At 37.1% G+C, this 18,853-nt stretch overlaps 1 protein-coding gene across 2 annotated transcripts in view; it reads left to right on the top strand.

Moving 5' to 3' along the window:
* NELL2 (neural EGFL like 2) overlaps positions 1 to 18,853 on the top strand; it is a 132,711-nt gene that overhangs the window by 16,586 nt on the left and 97,272 nt on the right. For both annotated transcript variants that reach the window (XM_032744686.3, XM_032744694.3), the window contains exons 3-9: positions 1,773 to 1,923; positions 13,254 to 13,427; positions 13,536 to 13,632; positions 15,371 to 15,443; positions 15,609 to 15,691; positions 16,671 to 16,799; positions 18,002 to 18,104. In XM_032744686.3, the coding sequence (XP_032600577.2) occupies positions 1,773 to 1,923; positions 13,254 to 13,427; positions 13,536 to 13,632; positions 15,371 to 15,443; positions 15,609 to 15,691; positions 16,671 to 16,799; positions 18,002 to 18,104 (810 nt within the window). The remainder of the gene's footprint in view (positions 1 to 1,772; positions 1,924 to 13,253; positions 13,428 to 13,535; positions 13,633 to 15,370; positions 15,444 to 15,608; positions 15,692 to 16,670; positions 16,800 to 18,001; positions 18,105 to 18,853) is intronic.

Genomic DNA, 18,853 nt, shown 5'->3' with positions numbered 1-18,853 from the left:
GGTAATTTTAGTATTTAGACTGCCAGCATGATGGAATCAGGTCTTGCTGCTATTGTCTGTATACAGGAAGGGTACTGAGGCCACAGTGAATGATTATAGGGTACCCAGATAAGGTTTTATAGAATAAAGGATGGAAAATTCTCATCCAGTGTAGTGATCAGGTCATGATTCAGGGTGACATGAAGAGACCTCATAAATTATTCCTGACTTGTGGATGTTGTGGCAGCTCTGTGTTTCCCCTGCCTCTCAAACAGCCATGAGGACTGGGGTGGCTCTGGAGAGATCCATGTGATGGTGAGGGTTTGTTTCCTTACTAAAGCACAGGCCACCTATAGAGCAGTGTTTGCATCTCAATAGCTCCCAGCTGGAATGGAAGTGGAGGCATAAATGTATGGGCTGGCCTTCCTTAAGGGTGGGGGTGTTAAGCATATACTTTCTTACTTTCTTTCATCAGTTGCTTATGAGAATATCATAGGAATTGGGTAGAAATTAACTTTTATTTATATATTTATTTATTTATTTATTTTATTTTATTTTTGGAAATGAAAAACACATGAAATTCAACTGGGTGTGATACTGTTCTGGAGCTTGATTAGGGCTTCACAATTGCACTGTTGTTGCATTTCCTAAACAGATATTAAAATATTCCTGATCTATAAACCAAAACAAACTGTTACGGTTAATGAAGAGCAGCATCTTCATAGGTCCAGCTTAAAGAGTAAAACTGTTTTAAGAACAGTGCTGTAAGCTGAGAATGGTATATTTCATAGCTCAACTCCAGTGCTGCTGAAAGAAAATCACCGGTTCCATTGCTATTAGCTCTTGACTCCTCTTCCTGAGTTAGTGTCCCCAAGCAGAGGAGAATGGTCAAATTGCTGTGACAAGAAGCCTGTGAACTGATTTAGTTCCTACACAGTTGATTACACATGCTAATGAATTGATTTTGTGCATTAAAAATGTATATTAATTTTTTTTTGTCTGGTATAATGTATTCTGGCGATTGGGAATTATTTTTCTAGCATTTGACATCTTATTTGTAAATTATCTCTCTAGAGGTTTTAAGCTTGGGCCTTTTTTATTTTCTATGCATGTTATGTGCAAATTCAGCAGAAATATCAGTCTAAGCTTTGTGTGAGTTTTTAAAAATAAAGTCGTTATAGTATACATGTGCCACTACCCTAACAAATGTTCATGACATCCAGTGCAAGAAGCAGCAGGAAAATACCACCCAAATGGAGTACAAAGCAATTAATTAGGGATAAAATATTTTGAGATTTGGTGATTTTCTTAACTATTATTTAAAGCTGAGTAAATTGTTTGTATTTTTTAATTAGTTTATTTATTTATGCATTTATGCTATTAGGCATAACATCTTTTAGAAGTCATTAAAAAATTGCTCAGGTCAAGTGTCAGGGTTTAGGCTCATGTCTAGTGTTGGCACTGTGTTTCACTGCTAGTGAGCCCAAACTTTGGATGAAATATTAAAGGTACCATCTAGCCACCCCTGAAGAAAGTAAGAGTTATGACCCTGCATCAAAACAAAACACCACCCCTCCCCAGAGCAGAATAGGTGTCCTAGAAAATGTGTTCTCTTTCATCTAGATGGCTTCCATTGCATGCAAAATGTATGTTTTAAATATTTTGATCCCTGCTTTTTCCTGTTCAATTTTGCTTCTCAGAAATAGCCTTTTATTTTGTAAGCTATTTGAATGAAAATGTAAAGTAACATAAGATTTTACGCTGAATTTTTTTTCCTCTCATGTTTATTTTAGACGCTTCAAGAAATGTGAAGGCATCTCCAGAAACAGCTGAGATATTTTTTCAGAAGTTAAGAAATAAATGTGAATTCACAATCCTGGTGACCTTAAAACAAGCCCATTTGAATTCAGGGGTTATTCTCTCTATTCATTATTTAGATCACAGGTAAGTACTGATACCTGTCTGCTGGCTAATGAAAGTATATGAATTCATGCATAAAAAATTGAACATAAATTAGAACAAAACTTTTGTGTAGCAGATAATTTGTAAATATTTATAGTGTTTGGATAGGTACATTATGCATATTTGTAAAAAGTCACAAGGGAAAGGTGAGAGCAGTTTTTCTTTACATATCTCTTACCACCAAGGGCATGAAAAGCCAGTTCTCTATTGTTCATAACCACAAGAAGCAGATTCTCAGCTGGTGTAAAGCTGTCATGTCACTATAGCTACGCTGATTGACCAAGCTGGCCCTGTAAGTCTACCTCTTCATTGTTTTTAATAATGCAAGCAGTCTTAAAAAAGAAAAAATATTCCTCCAGTTAGGGGTTTACATCTTCCCATGAATGGCAGAGCACTTTACTCAAAATATTGTCAGCCTTAAAAAACTAAAGTGAATGACACATAGCATTTAAGGATTATCCTTTTGATAGAATAAAGACTGCTAGAGAAATAAGATACTTTTAAGTATATGTTTGAATAATAGCTGTTAAGGATAACTGCCCTATGATTCTCTGATGGAATAAAAAGGAGTTTTCAAATGTGCACTTTCTAAACAGTCATTAGCATGAGAAACAGGTGAGCTCTGCTTTAGGTTCCTAGTTATTTTTATTTTCTTCTGTACAGTCCCATAATTCTTTCTTGACAGTGTTACTACAAAATAACAAAAAAAAAAGATGTGTTCGAGCACAGCAAAATGTCTGTTTCTTTTACATGAGTGTACAAGTTTTCATTAGGAATCATGGTGACAATAATTTTGTGCTGGAAGATGCTCCAAGCCAATTTCTAGCCTGTTTCTCACAGGCCCAATTCTGCAGTTTAGCTGTCTGTAAAAAACAAACAAAAAGACCAACCAAAACACAAACCACAAAACAAACAAGAAGGAGAACATTCCCAAGGATCATTAAGCCAAGTTTATAAAAGGACTTTCATACCTGTAAAGGGGTAGTTGAATGTCTCTTGGATGACATTAGATGTGTCCTTTGGCTTTTAATAAACACATTCAGGTCTCTTCTATGCTAGAGTGTAGGAGAGATGTCTGGTGCCAGAGCAGTGTTTGTTCAGTTTAACTGTGCTGAAATGAGGGCTGACCTGGGTGTGGGTAATACTGCAACCAGACAAGCGTCTCGTGTCGTTTCTCTTATAGTTTTAGTGTTCTTTTATAATGAATGACAATAAAGACAAGAGAAAGTAGATGCTGAAAGGAAGCATTTGGATGGCTTGTATTAAATAGCTGTTTCTTCAGTGCTGGATCTCCATCTCTGACCTTGCCCACCTCTGACCAGGGACTTGACTATAACAGTCTTTTTAGTTCTTAACTTCTTGTGAAGTCTCTGTCACAGCAGTCGGCATAGATAGTGGGAAAACCAGCAATGCCAGACCTGACTCCACTCCTTTGCACTAGCTTCAGCCTTTTATCACAGAGATGTCAAAAAAGTTGCACTAGCGTTGAACTGCTGCCTTGCAGTTCAATTTACAGAGGTCAGTACTAGCTCTTACATTTTTGCAGTGAGGAGCTGAATGAGGGTGAGGAAGGCTGAAGGTGGCGGTAACTGAAGGATGTAATTAGTTATCACACAAGTACCTTTTCATGTGCTTTATTTTGCAGAGATTTCATGGTAACTAATGGTTCTAGGGTAAAACCATTTCTATGGTACAAGAAATTAAAAATGTTAAGAAGTGGGAAAAGGTGCATTTATTCCTACTTTGTGGTTTTGAAATCAGAGTAAAAACTCATCCTCTCTTTGCATGGGTCTAGGAACATTGGTGCAAATATGTGTATTTACATTGAGGGCATTTCTAAATTGTAAGGGGTTTTAAAATTTATAATTTTTATGAAATCAACACTGTTTATGTGTTTCAGAGTTGACTGATGCAGTCTGTGTTGTCTAGTTTTATGTAGTTATTTTTGTTCCTTTTTGCTCGCTCCCTTTTAAGAATCATCAAAAACGAATACTTCCACTGAGACATGGTTGTCATACAACAATTGAAGGCTTTGTGTCTTAAGTTGACAGGGCTGGTCTCACAAAGTTTCCCTTCTAATTTCATGTATTGAATGCTGTCCTATCAAGTTCTCCATGTAAGTCTCAGGCTTGGGCATTTGCTGAGGCTGGGTGTCATCACAAAAAAATGCTCCTGAAATATTCTACTAAAAATATAGTAATCTTTTCATACTCACTTAAATGCTTTTTTTCTTTTCCTAATTGAGTATCAAAGCTGACTTCCCCTCTTACAATGATAATGCATTTCTGTAGTATTTAATGTATTAAAATATTTTAAAATTAAAGTGAAAGAATCTGAAACAATACCTGTAACTGTCCTTTCCTAACTTGGCCATACATTTCCACAGGCATTACTTTTATCCCCACTTATTAGAGCAGCCAAGGAGTTCAGGCAGTGGTGGTTTTGGGCACTGTGTGGAGGCGATAATTTCAGAAAAATTCTGGTGGTGTCAGGCAATTCAAATTACACATCAATATTGTTAAGATGAATTTCAAGCAGCTGAACATATCTTTTATGTATGGCAGATTTATATGGCATATGTCTGAAAGGTAGAAGTTATAAATGTCTTCTTGACTTCGGGCTTTATCTTGAGCACAGACAGTGCCCTGCCTAAAATGTGTTGTACTTCATCGTAACAAGGTAAATATTATTAATTGTGTTAATGAAGGGATACCTAAAGTCTGAGTAGAAACACTGTTAGACACTGATTGCTTTGTGTTTCATCTCTGTTTAAGGTGTATTGTCCTCCTCACTTCTGAATTTGTCTCACCTTCTTTATGGAAGAGTCAGCAGAGGGATTTTACTCTGTGATGGGATTGTAATATATGTTTGGTCTTGCTATTCCATCATATATTTCCATTTAATCATCAACAGTGGAGGTGATGATAATAAAGCTTTTTCCTCCTTTGGTGGTTTGATGGTTTTATGTAACTAATCTTATATTCATATCTCTTGAAGATACTGCATATTAGGCCCTTAAAGGATGAAACTGCTGGGTTGTAGTTTAATGATTATTTCCTTTGGTTAGTGCTTTTTATATCCTGGAACAGAGAACTGAAATCAATAGTATATTATGGACAGGCATTTTCTACACTTAATTTGTATCTCTGCTTATTTATTCAATTTCTTAGCATTTGTTTTCACAGCAGTTGGTGTCTTGTGATTATCTGCTGTCAAATGGGCTGTACTGTACAATAGTTTCAAACCTCTTTGAGTATGTAGGAGAAACTTATCTGTGACATTTTCTCTCATGCTGATTTATTCTACAAGGAGATAAGTTGCCAGAGGTGAATTCCCAATACATGAATTTTATTCTCTCATTTGACCATTGTATTAAAATAGAGGTGGAACTGTACGTTCCCTGCTTTTGATGTATGAGTGTCAGTATTTCTGGACTGCAGTGTGTGAAGTGTCCTCTCTGACACCAAAAATCTGCTGCAAAACTCTTACACTGAGAAAAGCTTTCGGTATTTACCACTTAAGCCAATATTCACCACTTAAGCCAATAAATGCAGAGCAGATGTTAAAGCTGCATATGGTTGTTCCCTGTGCCAAAAGAGGTAGTAGCTTATTTCTTCTTTTTAGAACACTCCATGATGTTCTTTGTTGGAAAGGTGGAGGGTTGCAATGTTCTGTATTTTGGTTTTTTTGTATTCAATCTTAGTTTCTGTTTTTTACTGGTCTGATAATAATTATGAGCCCTCTGGAATTTGTTTGTAACAGTCAATTGCTTTTGAATTCCTCTAGCGATTTTAAACTTCTCTGGTGTCAGTCTTCTTTTTATTTAGCTTGCATGTTTCATCAAAGGTGTCAAAAAAAGGTATTTTCTTTCTTTCATTCATTCATTCATTCACTGCTTTTCCAGTGCATGAGAAGATTCTGTGGGACAAAGGGTTCTCTGTGTAGACACTGTCAGCTTGACCAGGGTCTTTATCAGAAAAGAAAAAAGTTCTTGTTTGTGTTGGTTTGGGAGATTAAACTTCTATCTCTGAGTACAGAGTTGGATGGAAATATTTGTAAAGGAGCTATTTTGTGTTACACTCTGTTTAATGCCTTCATGATGTTAGGAATGACCTGTTTCTTTGACTGCTGGCTATAAAGGTTATCATAAAATTGATTGACACCATGGCACTCTTGCTTGGTTTTGGGTTTTTTGCTTCAGTTTAGTTTATACTCTGACCAGAAAAAGAAAAAAAAATTGGCAAAAGGATGTAAGTTCCTGTAGTTCATGCATCTAACTGTTCCATAACTTTTTGTTAAATCAAGTGAGGCCAGCCTGTCCAGTGTAAATCATTGCAGTGTCAGCTAATCTAGGATGAATAGTTTGGGAACATCTTACAGAATGCTTATATGCATGTGGAATCTATTGAATTGACCTTCTTGGATAAGAGACAGGCCTTCTTGAATAAGAGATGGAAGATTTGTTCCTTCCTACGACGTTGAAAACCCCCACTGAAATAGCTGAAATGTGAGTTTTGACGGATTTTGTTATTCTTCCTGTGTTGTTTATAAGGCTTTCTATGAGCAAACAAATAATGGAGAAGTCTGTATTCTTTCAGGGTAGGAAATGGAAACAGTTATGTTGAAACTGCCTTTTTCTTTTACTAATGCATCTACTAGAAAGTTGTTTATCATATTTGCAGTCCTCTTGCTCTCCTTGGAGAAACTTTGTCAAGAAAAGGGAATGAGAGGCATGGTTTATGCCATTTGTTTTTACACTGTTTGAGTTGAGAAAGTTCTTCCCTTGTTGATTTTTAGTAGAAGAGGAAGCTTCAGGCAGGCAAGATTCATATTCTTGTGATTGTGTGTTAGTGAGAACAAAATGGAAATATATATTATATATTGATAAATTGAGTTAGTGAGAGAGATGAGAGGAATGAGAGCAATTGCTTGAAGACATGAATTAGTGTTTCGGAATTATTTCTTAAATTTGGGAATTTGATTTAATATCCATGGCTCAAATAGGAATGGCATGGGCAATGTGCTGCAGTGTTGTGGTTGAATTTGTCCAAGACCAAGCCAGCACCTTTTGCAAGAACAGCTTTCCTTGGAGTGCTTTGAAGAGCTTGGTGAGACCTCAGTTCCTGCTTCTGGCTCCTTTTAAGCTCCAATAAGAGTTGTGGAAAGGCCAACTGGGAGTCTTGGATTGTAACATTGGATGGGCTGGAGTATCTTGCTCTTGTGATGGTCATGGGTCTTGGATCATAGCGCTAAACCCAGCAGAAGCTATGTAGACTGCAGTGGGGGTAAGGCAAGATTTTGCCTCCCTGATGTGGTTGACCTCAAAATTTGGGAGGTAAGTGAAGAGGTCTCTCAGATGAGATGCAGGGTCTTGACTTCAGTCTTCCAAAGCAAAAGCTTTCAGACCACAGCAGTCCCACTGAAATCAGATGATAAGATCAGTTGATAAGAGCAGTATCTTACTGACATACAGTTTTTTTCCCACCTGCTTTATTGGTTTGAATCGGGTACAGACACTGAGTGGCACAGTGATGGAAAGGATTTGAACTACCTCACATGTTTATTTTCTAATTTCTACTTCCAAATCATGGTATTGCACTCTCACTTTCCTAGCTGCTACCTTGTGCTTCTTTCTGTGTGAAGAGAAGCTGTGTGGTAGTAGCTTGTGCGGGTGAATGTGTATGGATGATGCCTCTGCCCTGCTGTTATCTCTTGCCTGGCTGTTCTCTCCTGTGAGCATCTCAACAAGAAGGGTGTTCCTCCATGCATGTCCCAGCACTGGGCTCCATCACCTGAGGATATCATGAATGCACTTTCCTCCTCCACAGCTGTTCTCCATGTCTGTCTAGTGGTAGGAGCAGTGCTGAGATGAAACAAACCTGAAGCGGTTGACCATTTTTGTGGTGGAAGAAAATAAACAAGAGAGATGTAAATTCTAGAATGATCAGTAGATGTCTGGCTGGGGTGCTTCAGAGGCATTTTCCTCACACAGTTAATTTCTGTTCTGCTTGATTTGGAACAGGAACTTGAACTTTTGTTTTTTTTTCCACTTGAGCTAAGTGCCGTGAGGAATACCATTCTCTTTTCTTTTTTCTCTCCACTTGATGCAGTGGTGATGCAGATTTATTGGCAGTGCCTGGCATGGGCTTGCTAGTAAACCAAACAATGCCCAGGCCAGAGCACTGGCCTGCTGCTCTCCATTTTGCTTAACTGTTAGCATATTCCTTGGCATGCTTTTGTCTCCTGCAGTTAGTACCCTTGCAGATGATATCAGGGTAGTCTGTGAAGCTGCATTGGCCCAGCACTATTCCCACCAGTTTCAGGGAAATAGTTTGAGAGATCACCAAGATGGATATGAGTTATAGTGGAGCACCAGTTTTATAATAGAAATTTGAGAGGATGGTTTTGCTGTCCTGCTGTTTATATAGCCAGTCTGTGTTGATATGGGTAATACCCTCTTCTAGTTTTTGAGCTTTCTTCACTTGGGATTTCTGCTTTCATATAGGTAGTAATCATGGTATTAATGATATTGGAGAAAGTCTTCCAGAGAATCTTATATTTTCTCTTTCTCTCTCTCACTCTTCCATTTTAGCAAGCATCTCATCCTAGAACCCACAAGCTTTGCTGTGAGAATGTTTGTTTCTGTCAAAAGATTTGATTTTAAAGAATGGATCAATGTTTTTGAACAAAAATGCCCTAAGTCAGAAAATTACAGTCTGGCTTTAAAACTGCATTCAGCAAACGGAAGCGTCAGAAATTGAATTGGTGGCTTTCCTGCCCATTGTGCACTTGCTTTAAGGGCTACAACTTATCCAGAAAAGCAAAGACAATTTTTAACTAATAAAAATTATAGTTTTCTCTTGTCTAGGTAGAGCTCTAGATGGAAAGGGATAAAACCAGTAAGATCAAGCAGTAGTGTAAGTGAGGGATGGGAACTAGATTCTTACAGGTAAAATGAACCACCTGATTTTTCAAACCATAGAATCATTTAGGTTGAAAAAACTATAATCTGTCTGGGGACATCTTGATGCCATGTTGTTCTAGGGGATGCACTAAGCAATAAAAACTTGTAGTTAATGTTTCAGAACACTTAGTGCTACTTCCAGATTAAGTGTTCTGAAACACAGAAAAATAAAGCTCACACTCCTGACCGCCCAGTCATGGTACCACAGAAAATAACAAATAATGCATTGCTGAATGTGATAGTGGTGCTGCATGAATTGCTTTTATGTCTTCATAATCTACATCTAGCAGAAGTGCCTGCTGCTATTATGCAATGAAGTCTACTCTGTAGCATATCTTTTTAAAAATTGTTTTATACAATTAAAGCTAACAAAAAAGGCAGAACTTTGATAGCAAAAATCTTCATATAAAGATTTTTTTTATAAGTAGTAGAGATAAGGATTTAAATTCTTTTTCTTAAGTACATATTGCTCCTTAATTGTATTGATTTGCCTTTTTTTTTCCAGTGTAGGTTAAAGAGCCATGAAAAAATATTTTAGCATTATACCTATAAATGTGAGTAGGAAAAGTTAAAAACCCCACTATCCTGTAATAAATTCATAAGCAGCAGACATGATATTTTACCTTTGGCTTCTGAAATACTTGTCTACATGCTGTAAATCGAAGTTGAAATTATTCATTGTCTGGACTAAGTATGTGCATTTGTTGTATGACAAAGGATGCTAAATAAATAAGTGAGCCATCAGAAACCTGGCATTGTCAACACTGCATGTTAGATGGAATGGCCATACTTCCCTCTTCTCAAAGACTGCTACTGTGTGCACTGAGACCATCTGGTGTTTCACCCCCCAAATCTAATTTTTGCTGTATATCCACAGTCTCCCCTGTGTTAGTCTGTCACCTCCCGAAGAGCAGGTTGTGGCTAGGCTGGTGTGACCACATGTCCTTTGCCAGGATGGTCATTAGAACTCCACAGCTGAGCAGATCTGCTGAGTCCCAGCTCTTACTTAGAAGTTACAACAGATGAGTGCTGAGCAGCAGAGCAAACATCACTGTTTTCTGTCTCAGATTCCTCTGGGGCATTCAAAACGAATTTCTTCCTCTTACAAAGACAGGCTCATCCATAGTCAGTACCTTAGGGATTGCTGCGTGGCTGGTTTCCAAGCAGAGCAGCTGATCTGATGCCGTGGCCTTGGCTGTTGCCTTTGCAATGATTGTGCACACAAGAGTGACCTACAGAGATGTAGCAACCTTTTTTCCCAGGTTGGCATTTTATTCTCTGCATGTCAAACATAGAAAAACCTAAACACATATCATCTCTCTGAAGTTAAATCTAAGTTTAACCCAAGGTGGGTGTAGTTTTTTTTTTTTTGGGGGGGGGGGGGGCTAAAATCAGGTAGGGTGGTATTGATTAAACAGCTACAGAGATTATGGGCATTAGGAAGAGAGGTGCAGGTTCTCCTGTTGTATTTGGTTTCTCATTGTGGTTTATTTTTCTCTCCAAAACTTGTTTGCCTTCTGCGGCATAGAAGACCTTGGAGCTGTTGGGAGAAGCATCAGTGATATTTAAATGGGATATCTTTGGCTGCTGCTCTCCCCGTGATGACTGGGCTGGGCTAGGCTGATGTGGACAAGGAACTGGTGATTCAGCTGATGAAGTTCCCCTGAAGCTTTTCAGTATTGATATTCTTGGCTAGGAGAAGACTGCAGTACAATGCAGTTACTTTTTTGTTTGGGAGCAAGTCCTTCAGGAGTTAAAAGTACCCTCCTTTTTCTCTCAGATGATTAGTAATCCAGAGTGTACAGACAAGTATAGAGTGTTTTTGTCGCCAGACATGAATTTCTAAAATCCAGGTATGTTTGTTAATGTTTAGTGTATTTTCTGAAAGACTCTTCCAAACCTTTGGAAACCATGCACCCAAGTGTTACAGCCTCACAGATGGAACATGAAGCCTCACTGTGGATAGACTTTGCATTTCCTGAAACTCATGAGGCTGAGATAGAGCCATCCTTAGATGGATACAGGCATTTAAACAAATGTAGAAAAGGGGAATAGCAAGCACAGCATTTTGTAAAAAATTGAGTGGAAATTATTCACTTTCACGTCTGTGTTTCAGCATCATGACATTTGTTCAAGCTGAAAGCAGTATTGCTTTGGCTGTCGTTTCACTTGCTTTTCTAATTGTGTTTTGCTACTGCATCTACAGATTATTAATAAACCATAAATGATTATTCTAATAATTCTCCTAATGGCTGCTATTTTCTTTTTCATTTTGATGCATGTTTTCTCATTTCAAAGGTAGTTATATTTGTTAGTTTACCAAATGGTAGAACAAAAGATACTGTCTGTGAATGTCAAAACAGTGCGTTAATCACCATTATAACAAAACCACAAGTGTCCACAGTTTCTGTGCAGCTTTGTGCAGGAAAATTTCCTTGCTTATTACAGCGTCATTGATTGTCAGCATCCTCTCTCAGCAGTTCTTAATTCATGAAATTTATACAGCAATGTCTTCTTTTTATTGGCAAATCCATGATTCATCTGCAGAGGTTTCATTATCTTACATGCATAAGGGCAACACAAGTGTTTGTTTTATACCTTCTGTAGTGACTGTATGTCTAGTAGTGTAGTTTGTTCCCTGCCTGCCTGCATTTTTGTGTGCTGCCATCAGTTCTGCTTTTGACTTGGAATGAAGGAGAGCTCTTAGTTCTACCAGGAGGTAATGCTTCAACATATCCATGCCTTTTGTTTTCAATTCATTTTCTGCAGCTGGGTGAAGGCACTTAAAAGTTACTGGAAGAGTCCCCTTCTCTTTTTGGTTGAGAGTAACCTTATTTTTATCATTGAAGCTTGAGTTATGAAGGAGATTATTAAGTTGATTGATGTCCTGCCACTATTGTGCAATTTTTCCAGCCAGGCCTTCAATTAGTTTCTCCTTCTTGCCAATGTAAAAATTATTTTTGGGCCATGAGGAGGTAAATTGATTATAAAATTTGTATCTGACTCTAGTTAACTGCTTTCTTAATATGAGGAAGAAGAAATTGTCCTTTTCTGGTTTTGCAAAAATCTTAGTTATTTTTGTGCTGTTGCTAGGTATGTTCCACAGTGGAACACCCTGAAGGAAGCAGAGATGTGCAGTAAGCCCAGCCTTCTCCTAGGGATGATGATTGTACAAGATAGTTTTGATTTGGTCTCATTTTTACTCTTCAAAACTGGAATCATTTTCTTTTCTATTCCTTAATATAGATAGTCTGTTAAAGTAAATGACATCACCCAAGAACACATGTGCACTCAGCTTACAAGCCACTGCCATGTCTTTTTGCAGATGTAGCCAAAAAATAGACAAAAACGAACTGTCCATTCTCCCAGTTGTTGTGTATCTCACCCCATCCGTTAATCTCCTTGATCTTTAGCTTTAGGTTTCACATGATTATTAGGGGAATCTCTATTTCTGTTTCTCTTTCCTGTGTAAAGATAATTTTCTTGAGGAATTTTAAAATGAGAAACCTAGTACTTTAAAAAGATAAATAGTTAATCAGGCTTTTTTCCCAGAAGATGTCCAACATATGAGAGACAGCCTGTCTAAGAATCGAGTTTGGCTATGGAGTGCTTTTTAAATTGAATGGCTGGAATTTTACCATCAAAGCTTGTGTTATAAATCTGCTAGATTCACTTGTCTCAGCACAGCTGCATTGCTGGGTTTTTGCTATATATATCCATGTATCCATATTTACATATATATGTATATACATATATAGATGTGTATATATATGTGTGTGTACACCCGCCCCGCAAATACACCTACTAATTTAACAAAGCAAATAAGTGCACATATATAAATTGTTCTGAAGAGTTAGCATTTCTTGATTTTATACATATTTTGAGAAATCTTATTACAGAAAATGAAAGAAGATGTAACAGTACATGTAAAAGGAGACAAAGCAGTGTTCAATCTCAGTCTTTACTTCCCTTGGTGCTTACTAATGATGTCCCTATTGCAAAACTTGGAGTTGTCTTTTGTGCATTCATGCCTTCAGAGTATCCCTATTGTTCTTTCATTGTATTTATAATAGTGTAATTCAGATCATGTTATGGAAAATTGTTTTGTTAGAGGAAAACATATTTGGTTTGGAATCTTGTGTAGTTACTTGAAAGTTTGAACCTGCTATTATTTCTCACTGAGAAGTGGAATAATGAAAATCTGGAAATGGTTTACTTTTGCCTTGTATCTGCTTGTTTTTCTTCCTTTTTTAAATAGTTGGTGCATGATGATGAAAAGATGTCTTATGTAAAATGTTGCTTTGCTGAAAAGAATGCTTCATGACATGATGATGCATTTATGGTACAGGTACCTGGAGCTGGAAAGCAGCGGTCATCGAAATGAAATCAGGTTGCATTATCGTTCAGGCAGTCATCGCTCCCACACAGAAGTGTTCCCATACATTTTGGCAGATGATAAATGGCACAGACTTTCCTTAGCAATCAGTGCCTCTCACTTGATTTTACATGTGGACTGCAATAAGTAAGTGAAGAGTGTTGTTTTATAAGAAATTGTCACATTTGGGATATTTGAGCTCTGAGTAATTTAAATGATAACAACGTGGGATTCTATTTTCCCCTTCTTTTTCAGAATTTATGAAAGAGTTGTGGAGAAGCCTTTCATGGACTTACCTTTGGGTACAACCTTTTGGCTGGGACAGAGGAATACTGCACATGGATATTTTAAGGTATGCATTCCCTGAAAGATAAAGAGTGAAATAAAATTATTAAAGGGATTGAATCATCTTTCATATGATGAGAGGCTGAGAGTTTTGGAATTGTTCAGCCTGGAGAAGACTCAGGAGGTATCAGGAGGATCTCATCAATGTGGATAAATATCTGAATTTGTGAGGGGAGTGAAGATAAGGGATCCAGACTTTTCTCACTAGTGCCCACTGACAGGCCAAAAAGCAATGGGCAAAACCTGAAACACCTGGAATTCGATCTGAACATCAGAAAATAATTCTACTGTGAGGCTTGTCAAAGAAAGACAACTATGGAGATACTCAGAAGTTGTTTGGACAAAGTCCTAGGCAATCTGCTGTAGCTGGTCTTGCTTGAGCAGGGGAGTTGGAGTAGATGATCTCAGGAGGTCGTCAGTTTGTGCTCAATCAGTTTGTGCTTCTGTAATCATAACACAGCTCTTGGATTGCTTTGAAATTGCTCTTTGGCCTTTGCTATTGGAGAGCAGCATACTGGCTACTAATTACATCTTAACTAAGCATGTAAAATCTGCCTGCAAGCATGGGCTCTATTCTTCTGGGTGAAACCATCCCTTTCTCCCTAAGTTCTTAACAACATGCAGCTCTGAAGCTGTGTAACAGACATGTAGTTTCTCAGAAGTTTGCCATCTTTATGGAAGGATCCCCATCAGAATTTTTTGTTTAACCCCAGCTGGCACCACATAGCAACTTGCACACTTCCCTTGCTGGTGGGTTGGGGATAGAATTGGAAGGGTGAAAGCTAGAAAAGTCATAGTTTGAGACGGAATTTAATAGGTAAAGCAAAGCCACACAAGCAAAGCAAAACAAGGACTTCATTCATGACTTTCCATGGGCAAGCAGGTGTTCAGCCATCCCCAGGAAAGCAGGGCCCTGTAATGGCTACTTGGGAAGGCAAATGCCACCACTCCCAATGTTGCCTGCTTCCTTCTTCTTGCCCAGCTTTAAATGCTGTGCATGATGCTCTATGGTCTTGGATATGACCCCTTCTTTGGTCAGCTGGGGCAGCTGTCCTGGCTGTATCTCTCCCAGCTCCTTGTGCATCCGCAGCCTCCTCACTGGTGGGGGTGGTGGGGGAAGCGGAAAAGACCTTGCTGCTGTGTAATTTCTGTAACATCCCAGTGTTATCAGCAGCGTTTTCAGCACAAATACAATATACAGCCTCATGCCAGCTACTTTGCTGTGAAGAAAATTAACTCTACTCCAGCCAAAACCAGCACAAATTCATTAAGAGTTTGCATTAATGCATTTTTCTTGACTTTAGTTTCTTTAATCTTCAAATTTATTTAAGAGCTATAGCTTGTAAAAAATTTGCATTTTATTTAAAAGAGTATTTCTAAGTAACTGAAACTGCAGCTGTTTTCAAATTACTTTTTAAAGGTCATTTGCAAGCTTTTCTGCAGTTACTAACTAAAAATAACAATGAATTCAAACCCACCAAACTCTTGCCAAATAATTATATCTTGACATTTAATCTTATGTCTTTAAAAATTATTCAGTATGCCTGTTCATCTATCTATTTCTATTTCTGCTTATTCTTCTATCACTGAATTGGGTCCAGACATGAAGCTGTTTATTCATAAGTATTTTTTAATCAGGTAGTTTTTCTTTGTGGGCTTTAATGTTTTACATGGTGAATGAAAAAAACATAATTTTGACAGGTAAAAATAATGTATCCTTTTGTTTTCTCTCCACTAACACACAGGGCATAATGCAAGATGTGCAATTACTTATCATGCCTCAAGGATTTATTTCTCAGTGCCCAGATCTTAATCGCAGTAAGTCTATTAATTCTTATATCATAAAATGAAAGGTGTGCTTTTTACCTTCTTTCTGTCCTACAAGCTTTCTTAAAACCTTGAATTTAAGCATATTATTTGTCAACTTTGGCATGATTGAATCTATTGTGAATTAATTTATTAACACATATTGTATTATTCCAGCATGTCCAACTTGTAATGACTTCCATGGACTTGTGCAGAAAATTATGGAACTGCAAGACATTTTAGCAAAAACATCAGCTAAGGTAATGTTTACTAGGACTCTAGTCATAGGGGAAATGGGGATTGTCAGTATTTATTTGCTGTATTTTTAGATTATTCATGCTTGTGTGGGGTTGTGCACATGGCTGTGTGCAGGACATCCCTGCATGATATGTTTACATCTTTATGTATCTGTGCCTAATTTATACATACAGATTCTTGGTTCAGAGAGTTTTCTTGTGTTTTAATATTTTTATAGAATCATATATTTTAATAGTAAAGAGCATCCAAACACCTGAGCAAGGAAAGGGTTCATAGATATCCAAATTCTACCTATAAGGCTAATAAATCAATAAACCTAGAATGAAATGGGTAGCTGTGTTTATGGTGTTTATAACAGCAAGACTTATCAAGACTTTTCAAGACTGAGCTGCCACATTCAGACAAAATATATGCAAGACAAGGAGCTAAGAATTCAAACCAGGACTTTCTTCTTTCTTTCCTTTAGAATATTGCACCAAAAGCATTCATATCTGCTGGTGAAAATAGACTACTCTGATTTTAAATGTCAGTTCTTTAGATATCTGCAAGAATGCTGTTACCTAGCTGCTTTGATACACTAATGTTAAAAATGCCTTGGCTCAAGTGCAGAAAAAATTGCATTTTGTTGGTTCTGAACTTATTTGTCCACTCTGTCTGTGAGTACTTTATGTGGAGCAAGATTCTTGATCAGTTTACCTATACAAGGATGAGAAGTGAGAAGCTGCTCATTTTGTTTCATGATGTTCCTGATGTCATGATGATAAGAAAGATGAAGTGCATTGTGTCTTGCTTCTCAATTTCCGTCTCTGAACAGCTGATGGTTTAATCATGTTGTATTTAAGAATAATTGTTTTATTGTCTCTGATTGTGTTTGCCTTAATTTATTTTGTCATCTGTGTTCTGGAGACAGTTTGAATTGTGTTTTTACTAATGTGTAAGCCACTTAGAAATTCAAAACATTTTTGTGAACCGTAAATACAGTTGTCTCAAGCTGAGCAGAGGATGAACAAGTTGGATCAGTGCTACTGTGAAAGAACCTGCACAATGAAAGGCACAACCTACAGAGAGTTTGAATCCTGGACGGATGGCTGTAAGAACTGCACTTGCATGGTATGGCTATGGTTTGAGTGGAGAGTAAGGAACTCCAGCATTTCCTCTGAATAGTTTTGTTGAGAACTTCCAAATGTATGCTAAGTACTAACAACAAAGAACTTTAGAATCTGTTCAAATCTAATGAATGGTATTAATACATATGTTTTCTTATATTTTCAGCATTACTAGCATGTGTGCTAGGGAATATACTTAGCTATCACGTTAGTCCCTTGCACTGAGTTGCAAACAGTATCTCTGGAATTCTGATTCCGTGCTTTTTGTCTCTATAAAACACAGCCTTTTTCTTAGCAAATTATTTAATAGATCCCTTGTCTCCGATTTCCTTTGGTTGCCTTTGGTTACATCTCAATAAGTAATAAAAAGTAAAATGTCAGGGTCATATGTGAGCTTTGTTATATTACAAATGAAAAAGATTTGGTGGATGCAAGATTCCCAAAGGTATCACAACTGCAGATGTGATTACAAGTATTCTTTCAGGTACCAAGCTAGGGTGTTTGTATTGTTGTCCATTGATATAAAACACTTTCATTCCATTTGAATTCATTAAATCCTTAATCCAAAGGCCATTAGAAGCCAGTGAAAATGTCTGTACTGCACCTCATATTGATTTGCAGCTATCTATAACTGGCTAAATGGATCTCTTTAAGCTTTGTATTTTTTACCTTTGTTTCTGGAGAGATATTAATTTTGATTTTAGTATTTTATGGCATCAAATCTGGCTGATAAATGTTTAAAATCCTTTGAATTTAGAGTTAAATTAATTGCATATTTTTGTCTTGGATTTTTCTTACAGTGTATAATATTGCTACCTTTTAGAAATACACTCTCTCTAACAAAATCAGAAGGCAGAGTATTTTTCTGTGCACTTGTCATTTCACAGTAATCTGTCAGTTTCTTTTTTTTTTTTTTTTTGCTGCTTGGCAGAATGTTTTGCCTCCAAATAGATTTGCCTCTAAAAAAAAATTCGATCATTATCATCTCAAAGAGCACATCATTCATATTAAAAGATTATATGTGTGACATTCTGAAGGTGTGGTTTCTGTTCTTGTAGTTATTAAAAGACCCAAAAAAGACTGTCTTTTTTGGACGTTGTTAGAAAGTTCATTGCATTTAAAAATAGATTTTCAGGTTCCTGTGTTTGAGAACATCTCTGCTATTGCTAAATAAAACCACCAGTTAAGCCCCTTTTGTTCTCCTAGAACGGTACTGTGCAGTGCGAGGCTTTGATTTGCCCCCTTGCTGAATGTCCACTTAACTCTGCCCTGGCCTATGTGGATGGCAAGTGCTGCAAGGAATGTCAATGTAAGTTTCACTCTTGTGCCTCTTGCTAATGAATGCTTTGAGATCTTAAATAATATGAACCTTTCTGTAAATATGTCAGTGGAAGAACTGGTCATTAAATAGTTGTGTTGAGGAGTCAGAGAACTTAGACTTCTCTGAAGTGTTCTGGGGAACTGATAACCAGAAGGTTTTGATACTCATGTGGGATATTTTGTTTCATTTTAGTTATGTTATTTTTATTTAGCACAGATATTTATTTTAAAAATTAAAAAAGAAAAATAAGTTATTTATAAATATTTCTTCAGACTTCCATATCTATGTTTAAGACCAAACTGCTAGAAATTCAAGAACAATTGCCTGGTGTTTGACCAGGGTCTCCAACACCTTATCACATGAACAGTGTACTACCAACCTTATGTTATCAAGCTTAGAAATGGAGGTTCAGATTTATGATTCTTCTTCCTTAGTTAAGAGAAAAGAAGCCAGCAAAACCCAGACAGCTAGAAATGTTATTTCACAAAAGGTCATAAAAGAATTACAAGAAAGGTGGAAAAAGGTGATTTAATATTTTCTTTCTGGATTGGATACATGATTAACTTTAGGTTTATAGTATTCTGGTTTTGTTGCAAGTAGGGCTATAGAAAGAGAATTTCAGCTTAATGACTATCTCGATGGACTGTCAATAGTATTTCAGATTATGTATGTGTATTCCATATGTAATGGTTAGGTATTTCAGACTATGGTAGAACCCATTCTTGAAATTGAGCATG

The sequence above is a fragment of the Taeniopygia guttata genome, chromosome 1A (genome assembly GCF_048771995.1).
Source record: "Taeniopygia guttata chromosome 1A, bTaeGut7.mat, whole genome shotgun sequence".
In the NCBI taxonomy this organism is placed as follows: Eukaryota; Metazoa; Chordata; class Aves; order Passeriformes; family Estrildidae; genus Taeniopygia; species Taeniopygia guttata.
Note: the sequence above shows the minus strand (reverse complement) of the source record. Positions and strands in the feature narration are given on the sequence as shown.